Source organism: Empidonax traillii, unplaced genomic scaffold (genome assembly GCF_003031625.1).
Source record: "Empidonax traillii isolate 1590-97213 ecotype Southwest subspecies unplaced genomic scaffold, ASM303162v1 scaffold58:size1836614, whole genome shotgun sequence".
Lineage (NCBI taxonomy): Eukaryota > Metazoa > Chordata > Aves > Passeriformes > Tyrannidae > Empidonax > Empidonax traillii.
In genome coordinates this window covers 1,377,808-1,400,037 of record NW_020955251.1, presented here as the reverse complement: position 1 = coordinate 1,400,037, position 22,230 = coordinate 1,377,808, and the positions used below count along the sequence as shown (strand labels likewise).

At 37.1% G+C, this 22,230-nt stretch overlaps 1 protein-coding gene across 1 annotated transcript in view; it reads right to left on the bottom strand.

Annotated features, from left to right (window-relative positions):
- UBE3C (ubiquitin protein ligase E3C) overlaps nt 1-22,230 on the bottom strand; it is a 72,802-nt gene that overhangs the window by 8,428 nt on the left and 42,144 nt on the right. Inside the window, exons 17-19 of the mRNA XM_027879795.1 lie at nt 21,615-21,747; nt 20,176-20,423; nt 7,671-7,883 (exon numbers count right to left, since the gene is read on the bottom strand). Of these exons, the coding sequence (XP_027735596.1) occupies nt 7,671-7,883; nt 20,176-20,423; nt 21,615-21,747 (594 nt within the window). The remainder of the gene's footprint in view (nt 1-7,670; nt 7,884-20,175; nt 20,424-21,614; nt 21,748-22,230) is intronic.

The following is a 22,230-nucleotide window of genomic DNA, read 5'->3' as shown; positions in this document are numbered from 1 at the left end:
CTGAGGTGAAAATATGCCCCTTGGCCATCTCACCCCAGCTTCACTGATGCCACCTAGTGCCCTGGAAGGAAGAGTAGCCTGTGTAAGCACAGAGCTCACACAGAGCACTCTCCTTCCCACTGGATTAGGGAAGCTGTGTGGCACTGGCTGGATTCTTCTCCATTTCATGCTGGTGGATTCTGTAGGGTCACATTATGGTAAAAGCAATGTCTGCTGAGTCAAAATTTAGGTTCTGATACAAGTCTGATTTACAGAATGCTCAGCACTCACAATTCCTACTGCTGAAAATCTAAACTACACATGCTCAGTACATTCAATAAAAGTAAAAAACAAACAAATTTCTTTTTCTACTGAGAAGTTTAACTTTTGTCCTTCGAGTACGCCACACCTCAGAATGGAAAAATTTTTAAAGAAAAACCCCCAACCCAAAGATACTGTAATTGCATAATGATCAAAGGATGAAGGGTAGTTGTTATTAAAATACTACCAGCCTTTGCATATTCTACTCTTACTGCATGAGGGTAATTTTGTGAAGTAGCAGCCCAATTGGAAGGGATTAATAGAGTATTAACAGAAGAATTAAAAAATTTGAAAAGCTGAGGTACTTTTACCTTCTGAACTCTTCCAGAAACCGTTTGTTTTTCTACACTCTGGAGTAATTTTTTTAAAACTGTGCATTTCAGACTGTGGTAATGATGACATCTTTAGAGCACAGAGAATCAAACACATGAATAGCTCCTTTGGTGGTGTAATACCTAGCAATGTGAGCTGTTCTAGTGCTAAGCAAAACATACAAAATGGTAAGATTAAAAAATCACAGGGCTTTTGAGCATTCAGATTTTTACTTGATTCATAGTTCTTTAAGGAGAAAGAGACCATGAAGACCTGTGAATTCCAACCTCCCAGGTAACACAGGCCAGAGAATTCCATCTAGAGGTTCCTGTATTTAACTCCATAAATCCACAGATGAGTTAGAGCATGTTTTTTAGACAGGCAGTCCTGTGATGGAGTATCTACCACCTTCTTTGATAAGCTACCACAACCTGAATTACAAAAGGCCTTAAAAATACATCTTACTTCTCACTTTAATCCTTGGACTGCAAACTTCTTGCTTTTGTTAATGCCTACAGTAAAACACCTCGTCCATACTCCACCATCTCTGTGTGCAGGTTGTACTGACTCTGCTTAAACCCTACTCCTGTAAGAATTAAGTAAAAGGAAGGTGTCAGTTTAGCTGTCACCATTTCATATCCTGTATTGGTCCCTTCTGAGCGAGTCCCCTTCGGCAAGAACCCGGGACTCAGGATGCAAGAGGGTTCTCCCTGTGAGCCTGTCGGCCACTCCAGGGGTACAGGACAGCATCTGGGGCCACTGACTGGCCTGAGGGTGAGGGTATTTTTGCTGATGAAGTCCACAAGGAGTATAAATACAAGTATGGGACTTGTTCCATACCACAGTGGAAACAGCTGATGAGAAGGGGTTCCTGCACTGCTGTCTCCTCTGCTACTGCAGGCAACAAATCAGCCTAGAAATGTACTGTGTTTATCCCACTGTGGTAATTTTACTATCATCACTGGAATTTCAATACTGTCCTGTAGCTTAACCGGCTCCTTCCTTCCCCTTCAATTATATCCATCATGTATTACTTATGGGCAGCAACTTCACTCATCTTCCCAAAGACTTTTTAACTGAACTAAAGTAAGTCAGGTTTCTTTGACTTCCTCCTATAAAACACCCTTTAACAAAGCCTAACAAGATCAGAAAGCTTTCTCTTACTTATTAAATTCTTGTCCTCTTCACCTTTACAGTATCAGAACTACCAATGACGTTCCACATGAACAGATCAGTGTTGAGACCTCAACATCACTAATACTTTGCTATCTGCCCACTTACAAACCTTCTCTGCTTCTTCTGCCAAACTGCAGAATTCCTTGTTCTTTTGACAATACTTCACCCAATACAATCCCTCTCTCTGAGGTATGGACATACTGAATTGGGCCATATTAAAGCATTTTTTGTATCACCTAACTCATCCTTCTCTTAAGAATAGGAACACCAACAACAGAATAACTAATAGGTATTACTATACTTGCAAATAATAATTTCTGTGAGCTCAGTATTTACACAAAAATATGCTGGAACTGACCTCTTTCCTAAAATAGCAAAAGGGAACTACAGGCAGGATGATTTAGAAAACTGCTGTATTTTAATATTCAACCCAGAACTAAGTGAAGTAAAACGTCTGACCTTCCCTGCAGGTCAGCAAACACAAATGGGACATAGATTAATTTACATTTGCATTGTAACAGCATTGGCTCCACAGTGCTCCAGGGACGTCAGGCAAGTTGTATTCATTTTATAATAAAAGCTATTCTCTCCCTATAATGTTCTTCCTGCAAATCAGAGGAAAAGAAGTGTTGTAGCCTTTCTCACCACTAGTTTTAGAAAACAAGACAAAGGATGTTCTTTTTTAACAAATCCTATTATTTATTTTATTTTTATGTTCTTAATTAGCAAACCTTGATTTCTGATCCAACACTTCTGTACTCCCCTTCCTCCCCCTAGCCCTGCATTGCCACAAGTAAGAGTACAGCACTCAGTTAACTGCATTGCCTGGTGATCTGACTATCCTTTTCAGAGTTTGTCAAAGTGAGATTAATTTTACCATTGTTTTGTCAAAGTATCATCCAAGACTGAGGGATAATGTAGCACAAATAATAAATATATTCTGCCATAAAGGCTAAGAGGGCTGTAAAACAGAAGACAGTAACACTGGGTAGGAGTAAAGCTATTGTAAATGTTGATGCACTTCACTTGTCAGTCATTCAAGGTTTCCATGGTGTTTTAAAGGAACTATTGTACGATTCCCATTAATTCTAATGGGAATGATTGTTGAAGAGTTCCTTTTCAAAAAGCCACAGCACAACTTCATACATCTTAAAAGCTTTATCAGCTTGTATCTTCACTTTTATCCATCCAGTTTTCACCACTAGATGGTGCAAGGCAATAACACAGGTCACACGGGATGGCCCAGACCAGAAAACTACAGACTTGTGTCATCACTTTAGTTTCTATTTTGTAGATCTAAGTTTAAACAAACAAACAAACAACAAACAGAAGCATTTTCACTCGGTTCATTACCAAAATCTCACAGTATTAAAGGCAATCAAACCATACACATAATTCAGACAAGCATTCACATCATTCAGACAATACCAGATAACCAAATTTGAATCCCTACTCACAAAGTATGTCTTCAAAATGAAAAGTCTCGTATTTTCAAAAATCTGAAAGCAAAGGTATTTGCATTTTTTTAGTACTGTGGACAGAAGTACTGCATCAGGCCTCTGACTGAAGGTGAGATACACTCCAAACCACAGTTGCCTGCATTTCAGCTTTTCCTGCCTACGAATTCAATTATATGTTTCTGCAGGTACATACTAAAAATGTAATCAACTTGTATCCTTATTTAGGAAAACCACCACAGCTTGTGTAAAACAATCAGCTAAAATCTCTATTTTAGATACGGTTGGAGTTCAAGTAAACAGTTCAGATAATAATTTTGAGTTATTATATACACTATTTTGAACATTATCATAATAATTAATTAAATGCACACCAAAAAACAGCAAAACAGTAAATAATATAATGTTTGTCAAGCAGAATTCAGGGGATTTGTCTTCTGGCTAATTTGTCACAAAAAGCAGAATTGCAATGTGATGATGGGCAGAAAAAGGCAAGTCTCTGTTGGCAGACAAATTTTAGGCTTGTGGCTACTCACACATATCTGCCAGCTGCAGCTGCTTCCCAATCCAACAGACAAAAAGAGAATATTTAGAGGATAAAGCAGGAAACACTTTAGGAAAAAATATTTTTTTCTCTCATCTAGGTATTTTTCTTTGTGCATGAAGACACTCAGCATGTTACCTATCTCTTCACACAATCACAGAACCTCCAATGCAATATTACAAAGCTCTCTTACAGATAGTCAAAAACTCCTATACACTTGTTTTTTAGACAGATAAAGTACTTTTTTTTTTTTTGCTTGGTCTCTGATCACTTTTGTTCATCTCACCCCTAAAGTTTTTTCCCCCATTCTGAAAATAAGTCAGCAAAGCTGGTTTTTTTTCTTTCATTCCCTGTCATCTGCTTTCCAGATGTTCAGGCAGGAGTTCCAGGTAGGAGATTGCACATCAGTGCCTAAGAATGCATTTGCTGTAACTGCTATGAATCTGCCTGAGAAGGATCAGCCTCAGCTTAAATACTTTGCTTCTGAAAAACCTCCAAAATAATTCATCTAAGCTGCTGTATCCTGTTCCAGAGGTTGCCAAGACGGAAACTTTCAGAACTGTTTTTAACACTTTAAAATGTTTGCTCAGAGAAATTTAAAGGCAAAGAACTCCCCTTTACTGAGTCAGCATATTTTCAGTGTCAGCAATGCCATTCATGCCTGTTTAAAAAGCCCAAGGTGTCCCAACACCAACTTCCATAACATATGGATTTCATAGGAACTGCTGCCGTGTGTATCATGGTGCTTTCCTGTGGATTTGTGCTTTTCCACTTTATTTATAGAGTCTTCTGATGACACTCAACTTCCAATCCATGTAATCTCAAGAATCAATGTCTGAGCAGACATGCTGGAGTGCAGCATCTAACATTTCTGAGGGAAGACAAATGCATACTTGCAGCTTCCCCTCTTCCCCTGGACAGCCCCAAAACTCATCCTCCTCTCATTCAGAGAAGAGGAGGGTCAGAGGTCTGAAAAGAGAAGTTATTTCCTTGAATTTGTTAACCTTATTCTTATTACAGACCTTTTACAACCATTTTATTATCATCTAATCTACAAGATAAAGGGAAAAATTAAATCAATATACACTGCTACTTGAAGGCACCTGACATCCTTTGGAGACTTTTTTACTGGCCACCATTTTATGGAGGAGACCCAGCAGTTGAAATGTAGGCTGGTATCACTGCATTAGATAGTTCTTTATCAAAAGCTAAAGCTATTTGGGGTTGGAAGATAAGGTTGATGGCATAACTCCCCTAATTAGCAGGTCTAATGTGCAAATTATTAAGTACCTTTTTCAACTTCTGGTGAATGCACTTTGACAATAGTTTAATGGGATCTAAAAGCACATTACAGGATTGGAATCAATACACTGATAATAGAATTTCTACCTTCTACTACTGACAGAGGCAATAGAGCCCCTTTTGAATGTGTCTTTCATTGCAGATAATGCTTTTGTGCCACAGTTGGTGGATGGACACTGCCATGAGGACAGCTATTTACAGTGATAGATTTATGATGCATTTATTGGGCACTAATTTATTAAACACTAAAGTGGTTGTTTAGCTGAAAACTAGAGATAATGTACATTCAACATAAGGACTGCAAATTAAGCTCTTTTCCTAAAGAGAATTAGCCTTACCTTGGCACAATCAATTAGTATGCAGTGGTTACAAGTCAAATAGCAGACAAAATGTATTTACCCGTATGAGGTTTATTAAGTTAATGAAATGAAGTAAAAGAAGTAACTTCTTGTATTGTAAGGCAGAAGAAAAGTGACAAGAACCAAGGTTCTGCTGAACTACACTAACATGCAGTCAGTGCCATAAAAAGATGGTTATACTTTATGGGTACAGTGTTCTCTCTCCAAGTATAAACACAGCAAATCAGAATATTTATATTAACTTACATTTCATTTTGCTGCTCAGTAACTCACTATTATATTTAATCTTCCTTTTAAAATTACACCAAACAATTACATATCAAAAGTCTTTATATATGCCATAGCCCTCAGAGTATTTTAACAAACAAACTGGGCTTCCAGGCAAGAATGCACTTTTGACAGCTTTTTGTTGGAAAAGGTAGATCTGGCAACATCTTTTAACTTGGATCTCCTTTAATGTTATTTCTGAGCTATTTCCCCTTTCTATGTCCTTTTACTGAGGTAGGTTCTAACTTGTGTGGCTCATTTTTGAGGACATACCGAGTAGACGTATAAAGTAGGGAAACCAAAACTTCTCCAGAAAATATGTGCTACTTTTCACCTTTCATGAGATACTAACCTGGACGGGCGTTAGCTGTGACCAACAAAGCTATTATTTTCAGTGCAGTTAAACAAATGGTTTTACAATTTTGACCTTCCCCTCCTCCTTGAAAATCCCAGGTTAAACTGGAAACTACCACCTCGTGTGCTCTGCAACCCAGGACACAAACCTGGGCACAGCAGACCTCAGTACCAGTCATTAGAGCACAGGGTACTTTAAGAGCAGAGCAGGTGCTTTAAGAACGTGCTTTTAATGGTTTATTTGTTGCACATGTCTTTCTCTCAAGTTTTTGAGTGTTCCTCTAAAGACAGAGCAGGTCAGATGGTTTCGTATAGGGAGTGTAATCCACAGGAGAAAAGTAGATATGGCACATGTTCAATATTAAACATTACTTGTATCAGGCAACTGTTGACTCTCCCCTGTAGTATGCTGTAGGAACCCCAAATCTGAGATACTTTTGTAAAACTTAATATAATCCAGGTATTAGGATCTTCCAAAATGACAGAAAATGGATGACAGAAGAGTAAAATGAAATCCAAGCCTGATGCTGTTCAAGCAGAAGTCTTGGCAGCAGAGAACTCAACCTAACAATTTACAGAACCAGTTCCTGCATCTCAGTGGTGCTGCTGCATCACAGAAGTTCTCAGCCTCCCTGAGCAACAGGCAAACCCCAGAGAACTGCTCACCCCCTTCTAAAGTCTCTGCCTCTTCCTCAAGAAAAGAGGCTCAGTTCATGTGCTGCTGCACATCACAGCATGCTCAGGTTTGCTTTTTTGAGCCACTTATGTACCATAATCCAGTATAAACACACCATAAGTAGTACACCATTTTAAATCCTCAAAAATGAAAGAGCAAGCATGACAAAAGACTTTACCTAAGGAGGTTAACTGCATTAGCACATAAAGACATGCTATTAAAGCTCTAGTGACATTTATTTCCTACTATGAGTGTGATCTTTAGTACACACAACAAAGCAAACAAAAGCCATAATCAAATTATTCAGTACAACTGCATTAAAAAAATATCATACTTAGGCACCTAACTGCTTTTTAGAAGCACTGAACACCATTTATCCTCTCTGACTTATCAGGTTTCTCAACACTTTACAAAAATGGAGAGGTGTAAAAAGAAAAATTAAGGTCAGTCAAACCTCAAGCTCTCTACCTTGAAAATTACAGATAAAGGAAACAATGCTTATCTCACAATAAAGGATCATTTCTATAATCAGTATTTAAAACCATTTTGACAGCTAACTCCAACTCCAAAACCAGGTACTACTTCTATGGTTTACATATCATCTAACTTTTCCAATCACTTCAAGTGCCACTGAAGAACCAACATAAAATATTTTGCTCAAGAAATTATCTCAGGCAATAGAACTTTATATGTATGACTGCTATAAAATAATCACTGTAGTTTACCACAAGATCTTTAAGTCATCATCAAGTTATTTCTTTTCAGTACATGGTTAATTACTGTCTACTCCAAATCTTGAGTCAGAATCACAGCACCTTTAACAGTTGTTTCCTATCACATTTAAATTAAAAAAATGAATTAGCAGGGGTAGTAATGATTCACAGTCATACATGAAAGAAAAAAAAATTGAGAGCCATTCTCACCTGTGCTTCTCCAAGGTCATTATTCACCACAGTGAAGTTTAGTCCAAGTTCTTCCACATCCCCCTCATAGCTCTTGAGAAAAAGCAAATTTTTGTACATTTCTGGATCTAATGAAGCTAAATGATGAATGTCAACATCAGCACTTGTCCCTAGTAATTTTGAGAGGAAAAAACTAGCAAATGGCAGCTCCACCAGCATATTTTCATAAAGAGCCTGAAAAAGAAAGCAATTAAAAGCACATTAGATTTTATTGTTGTACATGCAGGAATTCTACTGTCTATTTCTTAATTTTTTTGTAATTCCTTCTTAATGTGGTGCCTAAGTAGGTTCTTCTGGTATAGAAATTGCCCAGATATTGCATGAATTTAAGAATATTCATTCAAAGTTTGAAATGTGAATATTCTTGTGAAACACTAAGGCCCCAAATCTCAAAAAATTAATTATGTGATGATTTAAAATGTAGAGTCACTGCTTATCTGTCATTAATCTTCTTGTCCAAATCACACAGATTGGCAAGAAAAGCAAAGTTTGCTAAAGGACAATGCAACTGCATCAAGAATCTCTCCTAAAAAAAGTTAACATCTCTACTTCCATCAGCATCATCACAAGCAGCATTCTTCCATTCATATAAATTGCTACATGTAGAACAGTCATCCCCTTAAAAATAACTCTGCAAACCCATTACATTTTAAACTAATCTAAACTGTTATGCAGATTCCCTGCTGCACATTTGTGGTGAATTCTACTGCTTCAATGGCACAATCAAACCACCCTCATTTCCCAGCCAAGAGCCTACCAGCTACGACTGCATCACACATCTAATCCTTTCTGCACCTGACTGCTACACCTGTCAGAAGATTACTGACCTAAAAATGCACCTGACCCAAATATGCAGCACTCAAGAAAAATTTATTTTTATTGTAAACTGAAAGTATCCCCAAGAATTTTCCAAAATGCACTAAACTGCAGCAATACCCCTCTCAGTTCAGCTACTGCATGAGCACATTTCGATGTAAACGCAAAGCAACTCTGCAGATTTTTCATGAAGTCAGTAACAACTTCTTGACTGGAAGGAAAAAATACTTATAGTAGCTCTCAAAAGAAGGAGAGATGGAAACTTCAGAGCTATTCTAAATAAAGGACCATTGCTCTAAAAAAAACAGAATCTACCCAGGACATGCTCTCTGTCCACAGCCATTCCCACTGTCCAGTCTGTTTGCCACATCAGCATCTCTCCCAAGGACAACCAAATCTTTACAGATCATTGCAATCACTGACAGGCTGATCAGAAAAGGCATCCCCACCGTAACATCACTGTAACATCACTGTTTGTTCCCTTTTAACTCTCCAAGAGCAGTGTTGTAGCATTACTTAATTCCTCCATAATCTGCTGCAAAGTCAGAAAATGAAGCACAAAGAGGGGGAAAAAAAAAAAAAAAGGGAAAAAAAGAAGAATAAATGTAGCTCTAATCACTCAATGATATTCCAACAAAGACGTTAAGAAAAATATACACCATTCCTTAAACTTCTGAAAGAACATTTCTATGAGGTGAGTTAGACCTTGCAAAAGAATTGAGAATAACGAGTTCAAAGCCAAAGGGTGCATTATATTTAGAGCCATATGATTTATTCAAGGTGTAGAAGTCGAAATCCTCATTTGTATAGTTGACTTTAAAAGCAAACTAGAGGGATAAATCATTAATTTGCAATGTATAAGGTCAGTGTTTGCTGTTCCTGCATTAGTAACAATAAAGCTATTGTAATTCCTTAAATATATCAAAGCTACCTGAATTTAAAATGGAATTCCATCTATGACTCATAAAATGTAAATGCAGAGGTGTAATTTTTTACACAAGGCAGGTTTAAGCCTTTAGAGCATTTAATATACAAGGACTAATAAATGATAGCACTAAAAACTATGATCACATCAGCTAAATGGATTATAAATTAAATTTCCATAATGTATGCAACTGAAATACAAATGTAGACATAAATCAAGGTATTTTCTAAACACAGGTTAATTACACAAATTCAAAACCTGTCTATTTTTTATGCAAAACAATCCACTTAGCATTTTTCAAACTGGTCTTAAGTCTTCACCACTTGCAACACTTGATCCTAGAAGCCTATCAATAATTCCTTGTCAGGAAAAGCAGCAATAGGTATATTGAAGAAACTTGTATGTTATTTTTCAAGTGTCTGTCTTTTATGAGTGTTTATTGCTAGAAATTGTGCCAAAATGATTTGAAATAAAAAGGATTAATTATGGTAGAAGCTTTTTAATATAAGTGAGTGCAGCTGCAATGCAATTAATGCAAATTGTGACGCTATCAGGAAAATAAATGTGAACAACATCAGTGGCTATTTCTGTTTGCTGCCAAATAACTTCAGTAATTTACTACATTAAGAATCAATAAAAAAATAATGCATTTCAAATGCATCACTATTAATCTTCAGGTAGTTCCAAAGTGAACATTTATAACTTCATCTAAAAACTATATAAAGCATTTTTAAATAAACTAAATTGTGCAGCTTGAGAATACCTTTAATTACTCCTTCTCTTAGCTAAGTGATTGCAAAATTCAAAACACAGTATTTTTGGAAAGAAGACAAACAGTAGTGTTTTAATTAGTTTGAAAGTCAAGCTGTCCTAACAAAGTTTAATAAAAAATGCACTAAAACTCTGGTAAATAAAGTAATAATAAACTCTGGGTTTCCAATTTACCTTCAAAGAGGTAAATTCCACCATTACAGCTCCAGCAGTGTGCACAGATGCTAAGAAATGCTATGTACAGCATGACTAAATAAACTGAAACTTTGTTTTTCAGATCCCACCTAACTTTCCTGTTTCTCAGTCAGCATAAATTGATCAAACTACCTCTTGTTGCCGAAAGATGTGATTCCACCCATTCCTGCCAGAGCAATGAAAAAAATCAGCTTTTGCTGATTCACCAGGGTGGGGTGGCTGTGAATGGACACACTTGGGACACTGAAGTTGAGCTTGCTTTCAAATCCAAGTCCGATCCAACTCACAGCCATGGCTGAAACTGGGCAGGAACAGCAAGATCATTTGCTCACCATGAGCACAAACCCAGAGCAGCCATTTGCTCATGGAAGTCCACCCTGATGGGTATTTTTCTTACTGAAGGTAATCCAATGGCCCACAGGGAGACTTCACTCCTTCCTTCTTTTTCCTTACTGAACTGCCTTGGGGAGCTCTAAGTTACTCTATTTTAAGCTTAGTGGTTTTTGCCTGTTTAACTCCCTGAACTGGCTTTCTGCAACATCGACATAAAGGAGGCAGGAGCCCAGCACCAGTGACAGGCCAGGGAATGGTGACCACCACAGAGGTAACCAGCTGTTGATTAATTAGCTGCAATATGAAGCTGCATCTTTAGAATATACCGATACATGTACGTTAATACAATAATAAGCTCCTGCTCTCCCCATAGAAGTTGTCCTCTTTTTTCCTCCCACAGCCAATGAGCGACAACACGAGTGGAAGCAACCGGCTTGCTCTTGGAGAGAGATGTCTTCTTCTGTTTGCCTAATCAGAACTTCCTGTTCATACACTGCTTCAAGAGATCAAAGCCAGCAAACTTGACCAATTTACACTTTAAAACTGCAAGTACTCTCACCCTTTGGCAAGATTCCTTTAACTCTTGTGGTCATCACTGATGGGACTGATGCCGTTCTCTGATGGATTCTGAGAGTTCACGTTCCAACTTTCCTCTCTGATGAGCCCCTGCCTTGACTTCGTTGTCTCTATCCTGAAGTCCCATAAATTGCAATTAACTCGCATAAGGTAAAAATCAAGGTAGGAAGTCATGAAAGGAGCAACTGGTGGTCAAATCCGGCAGTAGATTTCTAGTTTCTAATGTTTAGATGTGGGGTCAACACATACACCTTAACAGAGCCTATAGAGAGTTCTGCCTCCCTGAAAGGCTGGGATATTAACATTCCAGCTGGACAGAAGTGCCACACTTCCAGGAGCTAAAAGGTTATGCCTGCTGAAAATGCCAACCTGGCTTCCCCAGCACTATTTCAAACTGCTGTAGGTTAGGGATGCTCTTCAAGCAAAGTTATGACACCTCTAGAAAACTAGTAAAATGACTTAAAAGATTCTGAAACAACAAAACAAAAAAATAAATCTGGTTTTAGGTAACAAACTATTTTTAGTACTCCCCACCCCTGTGTTCTCCCAGTTATGTCAACTCTTTTTTATTTTCTTAAGATATGGTTAAAATAAGGGTTTTTTTGGTTAGAAAGACACGAGTAATTATTTAATTACAAAAAATGCAGTACTCAGTAAAAGAAACTTCATACACTTCTCTCCCCCTTTGTGTGTGAATGCCTGCAGAACACACCAGAATATTAAAAATAAGTCAAATAACAGAAAGCCTACTGTGGTTAATAGGTTTTCACACACAGTCTGAAGCCTATTAATCCTCTTCTAAATAATCTTGGCTACCCAGGATTACAGTACAGTGGGACTGTAACTGATTGCAGCATGGACTGGCTACAAAAGCCTTTACCCAGCTCAGTGACAGATCCCAACGCGGGCATCTACACTGATGAAAAATACAATGTTCAGATACTTATCAATATACTGAATGCATTCATTAAACATCTGTGATGTGGAGGAACAAGGAATGGTTCTTTAGGGCAAGCACCTTTCAGAATACAGGCATGCCATCAGCTATAGTATTTTATGGACTGAGGATCTGGGCTGGAAGGACAGCTGTATCCAGCAGTAAAAAAGTGACAGTTCTCTGGTCAAGGAGGACATATTTTAACATCATAAGAATAATGCCTGACTGGGACTATACATGGTAACTACCACGATATCATTTAAGTACTACATGGTCACACAAGGTTCAGGTATGACCCCAAGATTTAGGAAATGGGTCTTCAGAACAAAAAGATTTCATGCCATGTTTTAAATTTGGACAAAATTTAAGCTACTCCAGTCATTTCAGCCAGATAGGAGAGGTTACACGAGCATCACAACACGCTGAATAAGGTTCAAATTGTGTAAACAAACTGACAGCTGAACTAGCTAAACCTCCCTCCCTGTGAGGCAGCTCCAGTGCCTTTACTTACACTTTCAGGTCTACAATTAATTCTCTGATTTATTATTTCAACTAAAATCTTTCTTAAGAAAAATAATCAGTCATTGCTCCTACTTTCCAATAATCCTTTACAAACCAGAACTGTATTTTACAACATAAACAATGCTAAAGTCATATGCCTAGAAAGATGCACAGCTTTTGGGATGAGGCAGTGAGAGACTGAGCTTAAATTCAGTTATTTCCATAATCAGCCCCCAAGACCATAACCTCTTCTATTTCAGTAATTTTAAACACTTACTATTAAATAATACTTAGCACTTACAGAGTGCAATAGATCTTCAAAGCTGTACAGAACCATTATTAAAAACGACTGAAAAATAGCAAAACCATTAGAACTTCCTTCTACCTTATTATTTATATCCTAGAAATATCACACTCACAAAGCCTTAGGGGACAGCAAAGCCTTTTCAACCCTAATGAAAAAGATAAAACTAAAATTTTAAGTTACATTAAAATTAACATGAACTCATATTTTTGAAGCATTTTTAAAGCCAGCATTTAGAAATTTATAGATTTTTATAGAAATTTATATTTCTTACAAATATGCTAATAATGTGCTTTGAATTGAGAAAAAACAAAATTATTTTGTTCCTAATGCCAATATGGTAAAATAAAACTAATTCTCTCATGTGTGTGACACAATGCAATGTTTGGGAACTTTAATTCACTGTTTCTGAGTCTCTGAGCTCTGCAGTAGCAGACAGTAAAATGTATATGTATCGCCATAGTAACAGAAAATTTGGTACATTATCTTCCCTATATGACTGTGAAAATTCATAGCTCACTTTTTGTTCAAATACTGGATGCCTTTTCTGTCCTTTAAAAAAGCAGGAGTCCAAAGCTCCAGAGAGATGATTGTAATTTGGCTTCTGAGAGCTTTATTCACAGTCCCTGCAGCAGCGCGAATATCGTCAGATTTCAAAATAATTTTTAAAGAAAATAACAAAGCCTTTATTAAATTGGTTTTACTTCAGATTCCCCACTCACTGGGAATTTGAAGGTCAGCAAGTACAAGATCATAGAAGTTGCAGAGATTTGGGGCAGCAAGACTCAGGAGTGAAGGACCTGCTGTCAAATCTGCTGCAGTGGGTGCAAATCCCTGAAGGGGATGGCAAGTGTGTGACAAGCACAGAACAAACTCCTAAATGACCCTTGAACACACTTACAGAAAAATGTAAGATCCATTTCCAAAGGCTCCACTGGAACATATCAAGTGTAATGACCGTGAGTTAATTTTTAATTTAAAAATAGAAAGTCACATTAGTAATTTTATTCTAAGAATTTAGGACATATATAATGACAATAATGTTCATTACCTAAAGAGTGCTCTGGAAATGCCAGCATTTGCTGAAAACCACCATTTCATCAGCTTGATACTCTCCTTCTGTTTTAATAAGAACAGTTATCTCTGTAACTTATGCCATATAAATGATATAAATTGCTATCAATGTCGTTTGGAGGGTTTTGAGGGATGGGAGAGGGAAGGACTATAGATACCTGTGGATGCTCTGGAGAACTGATAGTTATCATTCATTACTGAAGTTCCAGTAAAGGCTTAATAGATTTTCCTTGCCTCAAATTTAAACATAATTTAGGAAGAACTGAAGATAAAAAGAAAACACCTCCTCCTTATTTAATTTTCTGAAATACTGAAACACTTACTACTCTAACTAACCTCTGGATATGCTTTTAAGATAAATCTGTATTTTAATAGCACTGAAACTAGTCATTTTTAAAGACAGTTCAAACAGAATTAGGAATTTCAGTAAATATTCCAAACCTAATTGATTGAAATGGATGTAGGTGTTCCCAAGTGTGAAAAAAGATCAGGATACCATTACCACACACTCTAACTGTTTATTTATTCCCTGTCTAGGAACCTGATTTAGAGGCAATAAAATGCAATCAGTACACAAACCAGAAGCAGGAATCATCTGCTAATGGAACTTTTAATTGAGGAGTGACCACTGACATGAGGTAATTCTTTCCATGCAGAACTCATTGCAGAGACCTCTATGTACTTTATCACGGTAAACAATCACTAACATATGCATTAAAGAAAATTTAAATACATTATGACCCAATAAATATCACAATCCATCAATACACACTTTTCCTTCCTAAAGATTTAGAGTCAAAATACCACATTTCAGTAGTCTTTTAGCGCTAGACATATATTTACAAGGTTAGTACTAACACAGCTATTTGTAATCAAAAGATAATTGGTTATGTTAAATGCACCAGTACACAAAGGAATTGTCAAGCTGAGCAACTGTGTCGGAAAACAGATTCAGATTAGTTTCCATCTGCATTCATAAATCATGAAGTAACTTCCCTAAGGTATCAGTTTTGCCCTCCTACGATTGTGTTTCTGCACACAGTGTATAACTGAAGGACCGGGTCACTTCACATGGCAAATTCCTGCTTTGATTCCATTTCAGATGATTCAGGATTTTCTGAGACAAACGATCATCAGCTAACTTGCTTTTAAGCAAAATGCTGAGTCTATGAAATCATGTGCAGGGTAACTGAAATTAATAAAACAAAGAGTTTATACCAATTACCTCCTCTTTGCATCAGAATCCCCAATTTCATACCTTCCTTTCAAGGTACTGGTAGTATCAACTGTGGCTGCAGCATAAATCAATTAAGTGTGTACTGATCTAAGCCAAACCAAAGTGGATCTAATTAAGTGGACAGTAAGAAAAGGGAAAGAAACTAAAAATCGTAAGGAAAAAAAAAAAACATCCTTCAACAGTCAGAGAAGAAGTAGAAGTGCAATCAATGCTTGATGCACCATCCTATCAAATATTCAAGTACACAAAACCCAGTGCTCACTGTACTGTTTTCTTGCTTTTTCTCTCTGAGTTTTTGATGCAGAAAGGGCACTTAAATATGTTTTCAGAAACATTTCCTTGAAAGTTTTAACTCCATATCTGCATCCTACTGATAATTTAAGAGTTTAGGATCTGACTCCCACTGACTCAATCCATCTTAGATATCTAAGGCCCAAGAATGATTAAGAACTACTTCTGCTTTTCAGGAAAATGGGTTCTATAGACACTGCTAATCTTAAAACTGTACCTCCCAGACAGGCATAATATCTTGCACCACAAACAAGCTCTATTTAAAGTTACAAACAGGAGCCATAAGGCATGCTCTCTGAGACACAGAAAAATAATCTAATCAATAATTACGTCCCACATCTACTTCTAGGGTAATAAAATCTGTATTTGATCTACTATTACTCTTCTAAAGTTTAATTTTACCAAAGGACCTATTTTATAACTCATTTTTTCAATTACATGTGCTTAATAACATTTAGATATGTGCACAGAACAGTCTGTTTTATCTTAAATCAGTACAGTAACCTATAACAAAGTCACATGAAAATCAGCAACTTAGACCTTCATCAATATAATATCCACCAGGCCATGGAAATTACTGACCTCCTATATGCCATGAAGTATCAATGATCAAAGACTAAACCTAGACTGTCTAATCTATCCATCACCAAAATAATGCTAAAATTCAAAATAAACACATCACTTTCTCTCAGTCTTTACTGCTTCTTCTATGAACATTCTTTATTTGGATCCACAAAGAAAGGACTCAGTTCAAAACAACTCAAAAGACATTTCCTTCTCCATACTGCTTTCCCAACTGTTTAAAACAAAAGCTGAGGTTTGGTAAAACAATTTAAATTTTTTCAGAAAACCTTACTGTCCTCCCAGGACTGCAGGTTCTATTGCTTAGAAAAGAGGATTTAGGACTATATTTCAAAAAATAGATGTTCTTCAGCAACATGAACGTGTGACTCACACGTGCTGTTCAATATGCTGGAATCAGAGAAGTGGAGATGGTAGAATTCAGTATAACCAAAGATGCTGAGTGCATTAAACAAAAATCTCTAGTGTCAGAAGAAGTTGCTCTGTTTAAGATGCAAAGACAGTCACTGCAAAACAAAATAAATGCAAGAACTAGCAGGTTTATGACAAAAAGGAAGAAGAGGAAACCATAAAAATTATCATACTAATCTATGAATTTCCTGCCATATTCTTCAACTAATGCTGATACTTCAAGAAATTGAAGCAAATTATCTTAAGAATTAGCTGCTTGATGTCAAAGAATTCCAAGCACAAAGAATGTCCTTTTCCACAACATCTGTCACAGTAGCATCGTTGAATAAATGCAAATGGAACCTGAAAATGAGGAAAGATAATACAGTTTATACAACACTGAGTTTAGGTCTAAATGTGGTGAAGTTCAGATGTTAACTCTCTGTCACTGTTTTACCAACCACTCTTTCCGTGTTTGCAGGAGACCACTCAAGAATCAGTGTGAAGAAAATCCTCATTTAATATTCCCAGGTGCTGCTTCCAAATTTCCTTGCTCTGGCTATGTTGCGTGAAATTTTGGCAGCCTGTCAAAATAGCAACTTCTGTGTTCTCCTGAGCCAAGTCCACTACACTGCCAAACCTCCAGCAGGAAAGTCTGCACACGGAAAGATTTTTAGTGCTGCCAGAACAACTACTGCACCTGCAAAGGAAGTTAAACCAAACCAGGTGCTGCCCCACAGCCCAAAACTACCTAGGAACAGAGGAAAAGGATTAGAACTTCCAGACCATCTATTCTTCTGGGAGATCACATGGAACAACAAGACTTTACTTGCCAGAGAGAATAAGAGAGAGAATTTGGGGCTAGAACTCCTCTGCCTGAGTGTTCCTGACAGCCCAGGACACCTTCAGCTCTCAAGCAAAGCCTGGACTCTGGGAGTCACTGCTGTGCTTCCAGTGGGCAACAGAGAGAGGTTCAAGTTTCCAACCCCTCCAGTGGTGGGAGACTGTTACCAGGAAGGTGCACAGTAAGCTGAGCTTTTACTTTTAAGGAAGAGAAAGGAAAACGCTTAAAAGGCACCAATGCTAAGATAATATTTACATTTCAGAGTAAAGTCACTGAAAGTTGAGAAAGGTAAACTTTGGAAGTGTTTGAGTAGCTGTTGTTTAAGCAAACTCATTTCTGCTTCTCTTTTTTTTTAAGAATGATTTCAGACAACCTGTGCAATTACACAGTCACATGGTATTACTTCTGCAAGACCTCAGTCAGTGACTATAAAAGTTTCATGAACAAACCATGCAGTTTATACACAGATTTTAACTCCTCCACTAACTACAAAAATACATCCCAAATAGTCAATAATTTATGTAGGGTTAAAATAACTTATATTTTTTTGACGTCTTTAAAGGTAAGTTTTAAATTTTCAGATGTTTCTACTTCTGAACTAATTAACAGAGAAGATGCCAAGCTGTTAGAAACTTCCTGATAAGAAGAGAAACTGAATTGGGTGTAATTCTATGGTACTGAAAGTTAAATGCATTTGGATATTAGCATGAAATTGTTACCAAGAGATAGATAAATTCTATAAATTATTATATTTTAATGTATTTGTTTTCTGATAACACTGAAGCTTCTAAGGTGAGAGTTTGTGGTGGCAGCACTCTTTACATACTGGTTTCCACAAATAAGAAATTGCTGTGGATGCCTGATTGCTTCCTTTGCATTATATCTATTTTGTTTACAAAGGGGCTTTTAATAATCCACTATTGCTCTCAAATAACTCTGTGCAAAGCATAAAATGGACACATTTTTGAAAACGGATGAGTGAGTATTCAATAACCTAACCAAGATCACAATACTGCCAGGTTTTGAATACTATGGTCGTGCCTTATCTTTCTGTTTAATTCATCAGGTCTCTAAATACACTACTAAAAAGGTGTCTGTGCACCTGGGCAGGGGTAATTATTAAGTAACACTGTCACTTATTACCTTATCTAAACATACTGCAAAATCAAAAACAATTTATGCTTTCAAAATGTTAAATAATAGATCCCTGGATTTTAAAAAGATAAAAGTAAAACTATATCTGTGGCATTTTGTGAGATAAAACACATTTTGAAACTTCTGCCTCTATATGAATATTTGAAATTCAATTACAGAAGGCAATTCGTTGTTTTGACAGAGGAAACTGAAGGTTCCAAATTACCTTTTTTTTTTTAAATATTGTTTCAAGCCTCGCCTATCAGTTGATCCCTGCCCCATTCATAGATATAAATGAAACATTTTTGTGCTGAAGTAACTTCCTTACAATACCACAGTATTTGCTTCCCCACTCCAAAAATCTATACATGCAGAAAGAACATAAAGACTTGGATATGTAAAACTGGTCATAATTACAAACTACTGTATAAGTACTCCATCCATCTGCCATTAAGAGTGGGAACATCATTCGAAGACTATTTCATTAAAATAGCTGATCTGAAATTTCCATTCTTTGGGAAGTTTGGATATGGCAGTAGCCAGGATGCATGAGCAGAGAATTTGCTTACAAAGTGGCAGTTTAATCGAAATCAGTTGGCTGGCAACTCTCAAGAACAGCACTGCTTCAACAACTCAATTTTGCCAACAACATCCTCTTAAAACACCTCCAGCTACACTACAAAGACATCCAACTGCATGTTAAATCTCACTGCAAGTGAGCAGCACTTTACCCTCCAAAATAATCCAGGTAGATAAATGGGACTTTTACATCTGAAATACCTTCAGTTTTAGATAGCTAAGTAACAGTCAGTGGGTTTTTTTTTTCTTTTTCTGAAATGGAATTTGTATTCCAAACTTCATTTCACATAACAAAAATTATTTCAGGGGCTTAGAATGAAACAGCCTCAGTACCAAACCTAACCATAAAAGAAAACTGAATGTAATTAATGTTTGTAATGGTTTCTCACTTTTTTCCTTCCCCCTTTCATTTTTCATCTAGCTCAACAAGTGTCTATCAGCCTTTGAACATTCACATCACCAAAATATCAAGCACTAAAACTCGAGAAATATGCAAAATGTACCAAACCCCAAACACATTATGTTAAAATTAATTTGCGTGTGGCTCTTACACATGGCAAATGCTGATGGCGGATTTTAAATGCTAGTAAGAATTCTACACCTTCTAAAATTAGAAACTGTTTAAAATATTAATTTCATATATTCCAAATTATGAAAATGTAACAGCAGTGATATTCCAAAAAGGCCCAGGTTAAAAATCACCATAAGCAGAGCAGATCTGCTGGCTTCAACCAACTTAACTTTAATCAAGAGGATACACACAGAAGCAAACATTTGCACACTTTGCTCAACTGGCAGTCAGGATATGGCAAACCCTCTGTACTCCTCAAGCATGTAACTCATTAAAATGAACAGAAATTCAGATGATATGTAGAAATAATGTTCAGGCACAACCTCTCAAAATTATTTTTCCTCAAGTCGAGGGAAATCATTATTTTTTTCCCATCTACCCCGATCCAAGTAGAAAAAAACATTACCTTTCCAAGCATTCTTCCAAGAAAGTAGTAATGTCGGGCATATGAGTCTCCAACGAGCATCTGTGCGGCAGGATTAGGGTAAAGAAGTCCCTCATTGGTGGTCTTAAAAAATCCCTGGTTAGGGTTAAATCCTGATTTGAGGAGTTCATTTAGGAATTCTCTGAAAATCCCACCACCATCAATGCCAGCTTCATCAAGACCATGGGCATTCAGTAAGTGAACACGAATGCGCTTTTTTAGGTCAGGTTCTGCAGAGAAAGGAGAGAGACAAACTCAAATGCAACTATCTGCTTCATTCTTGATAAAAAACACATGTAACTACTCACACAAACTTATCTAATGTTATATTAAAACTGAACTAGTAAATAGTAGCATAAGTTCGTTACTGGCTTGAATTTTGGAATATCCAGTTTGCGAGACTCATTTTGTAGACAAGGTCTTGCTTTAAGAGTCATTGAAAGAAGCGGAAAGACACTAGATAGAGAAAGAAAAAAATCCCACAAAATACCTTAAAAAAGGCCCAAGAATAATCCGAAAATTCTATTTACGTAAAATATTGTCAGTGCAAGATTCACTGCCTGAAGGAGCCATCAATAAGCACTGCATTCCCATCGATTCTAAACAGCCCTGGCCCTGTGTGAGTACATATTGGATAGCACTGTATATATAGGATCACGGAATTGTTAAGGTTGGAAAAGACCTTTAAGATCATCAAGTCCAACCATCAACCTACCATCACCAACCACCATGACTGCCATTAAACTATGTCCTTAAGTGCCATATCCACACATTTTTTGGGTACTTCCAGAGATGGTGACTCCACCAGTTCCCTGGGCAGGCTGTTCCAATGCTTTACAGCCCCTTCTGTGGTGACCTTTCCTAATATCCAATCTAAATATACCCTGGCATAACTTGAGGCCTTTTCCTCTTGTCCTATCACTTCTTCCCTGGGAGAAGAGACAGACCCCCACCTGGCTAAAACCTCCTGTCAGGGAGCTGTAGAGTGTGATATGGTCCCCCCTGAGCCTCCTATTCTCCAGACTAAACATCTCAGCTCCCTCAGCCACTTCTCCTCAGACTTGTGCTCCAGACCCTTCCCCAGCTCTGTTGTACCTCACAAATCCCGTTCAGTCCTTATGTATTTGCTGTCAAAGATCACCAAAGCAGATAATATCTAATGAACTACACAGATAAATATACAAAGTACAGGTATTTGGACAAGTATATGGGAAGAAAAGCCCCATAAAAGTAGGTTGGAAAAAGAATGAGACCACAATAATCAGAAATTACTTATGTAAAAATTAGGAAATGTAGCTTTTTAAGAACTTACCTCAGAGCTGATATACCTGTAACACACTAGTCAAGTAAGCAAATGTATAACTACATGGCAAGAACAGTTATGTGTTATAAACAAGCTGATAATTTAATTGTAAACCCACCATTCTCAGGAGAAAGTTTATCATAAGCATCTTCATAAATATAATTTCTTCTGATGGTGACATTAATACCATCCAAAAATGGCCCATCTCCTTGAACTTCTTGTTTATCAGCATAGATTAGTCTTTGAAAAATCTGTTGAAATGGGTGAAAAGAGCAATCATGTCATTGTGCAGATGTAAATGTTGAATGAGAGATGGTTATTCACTACTGTTACTGTCCTTTGAGCTGCTTCTGGCACTCACTTTCAAGTGATTTGTCTTCTCTCTCACTGAGCTGCAGAAACTTAATACAGAGCAATGACTGAGGGGAGGGAAGACGAGGGCACAGATATGCAAAAAACTTCTTTGTGCTAAGATATCATCCTCAGTTCTTTTTACATTAAGAGGCACATCTACAGACATTGTGCCAGTGATTCCAGTTTTCTCTCCCTAACTTTCAGAGTTCTGAAATGGAAAGTATTCAAAAATAAAGGGAAAAAGTCACATGAGTATTTTGCACACACAGAGCTTACCCTCAGTATTAGTAAATAATTTTTGGTGCCATTTGCAATGCTTAGGAACGTTCCCAATAATAAGAAATTAGGCATCAGTTCCCCTCTCACAAACAGTGAACAAA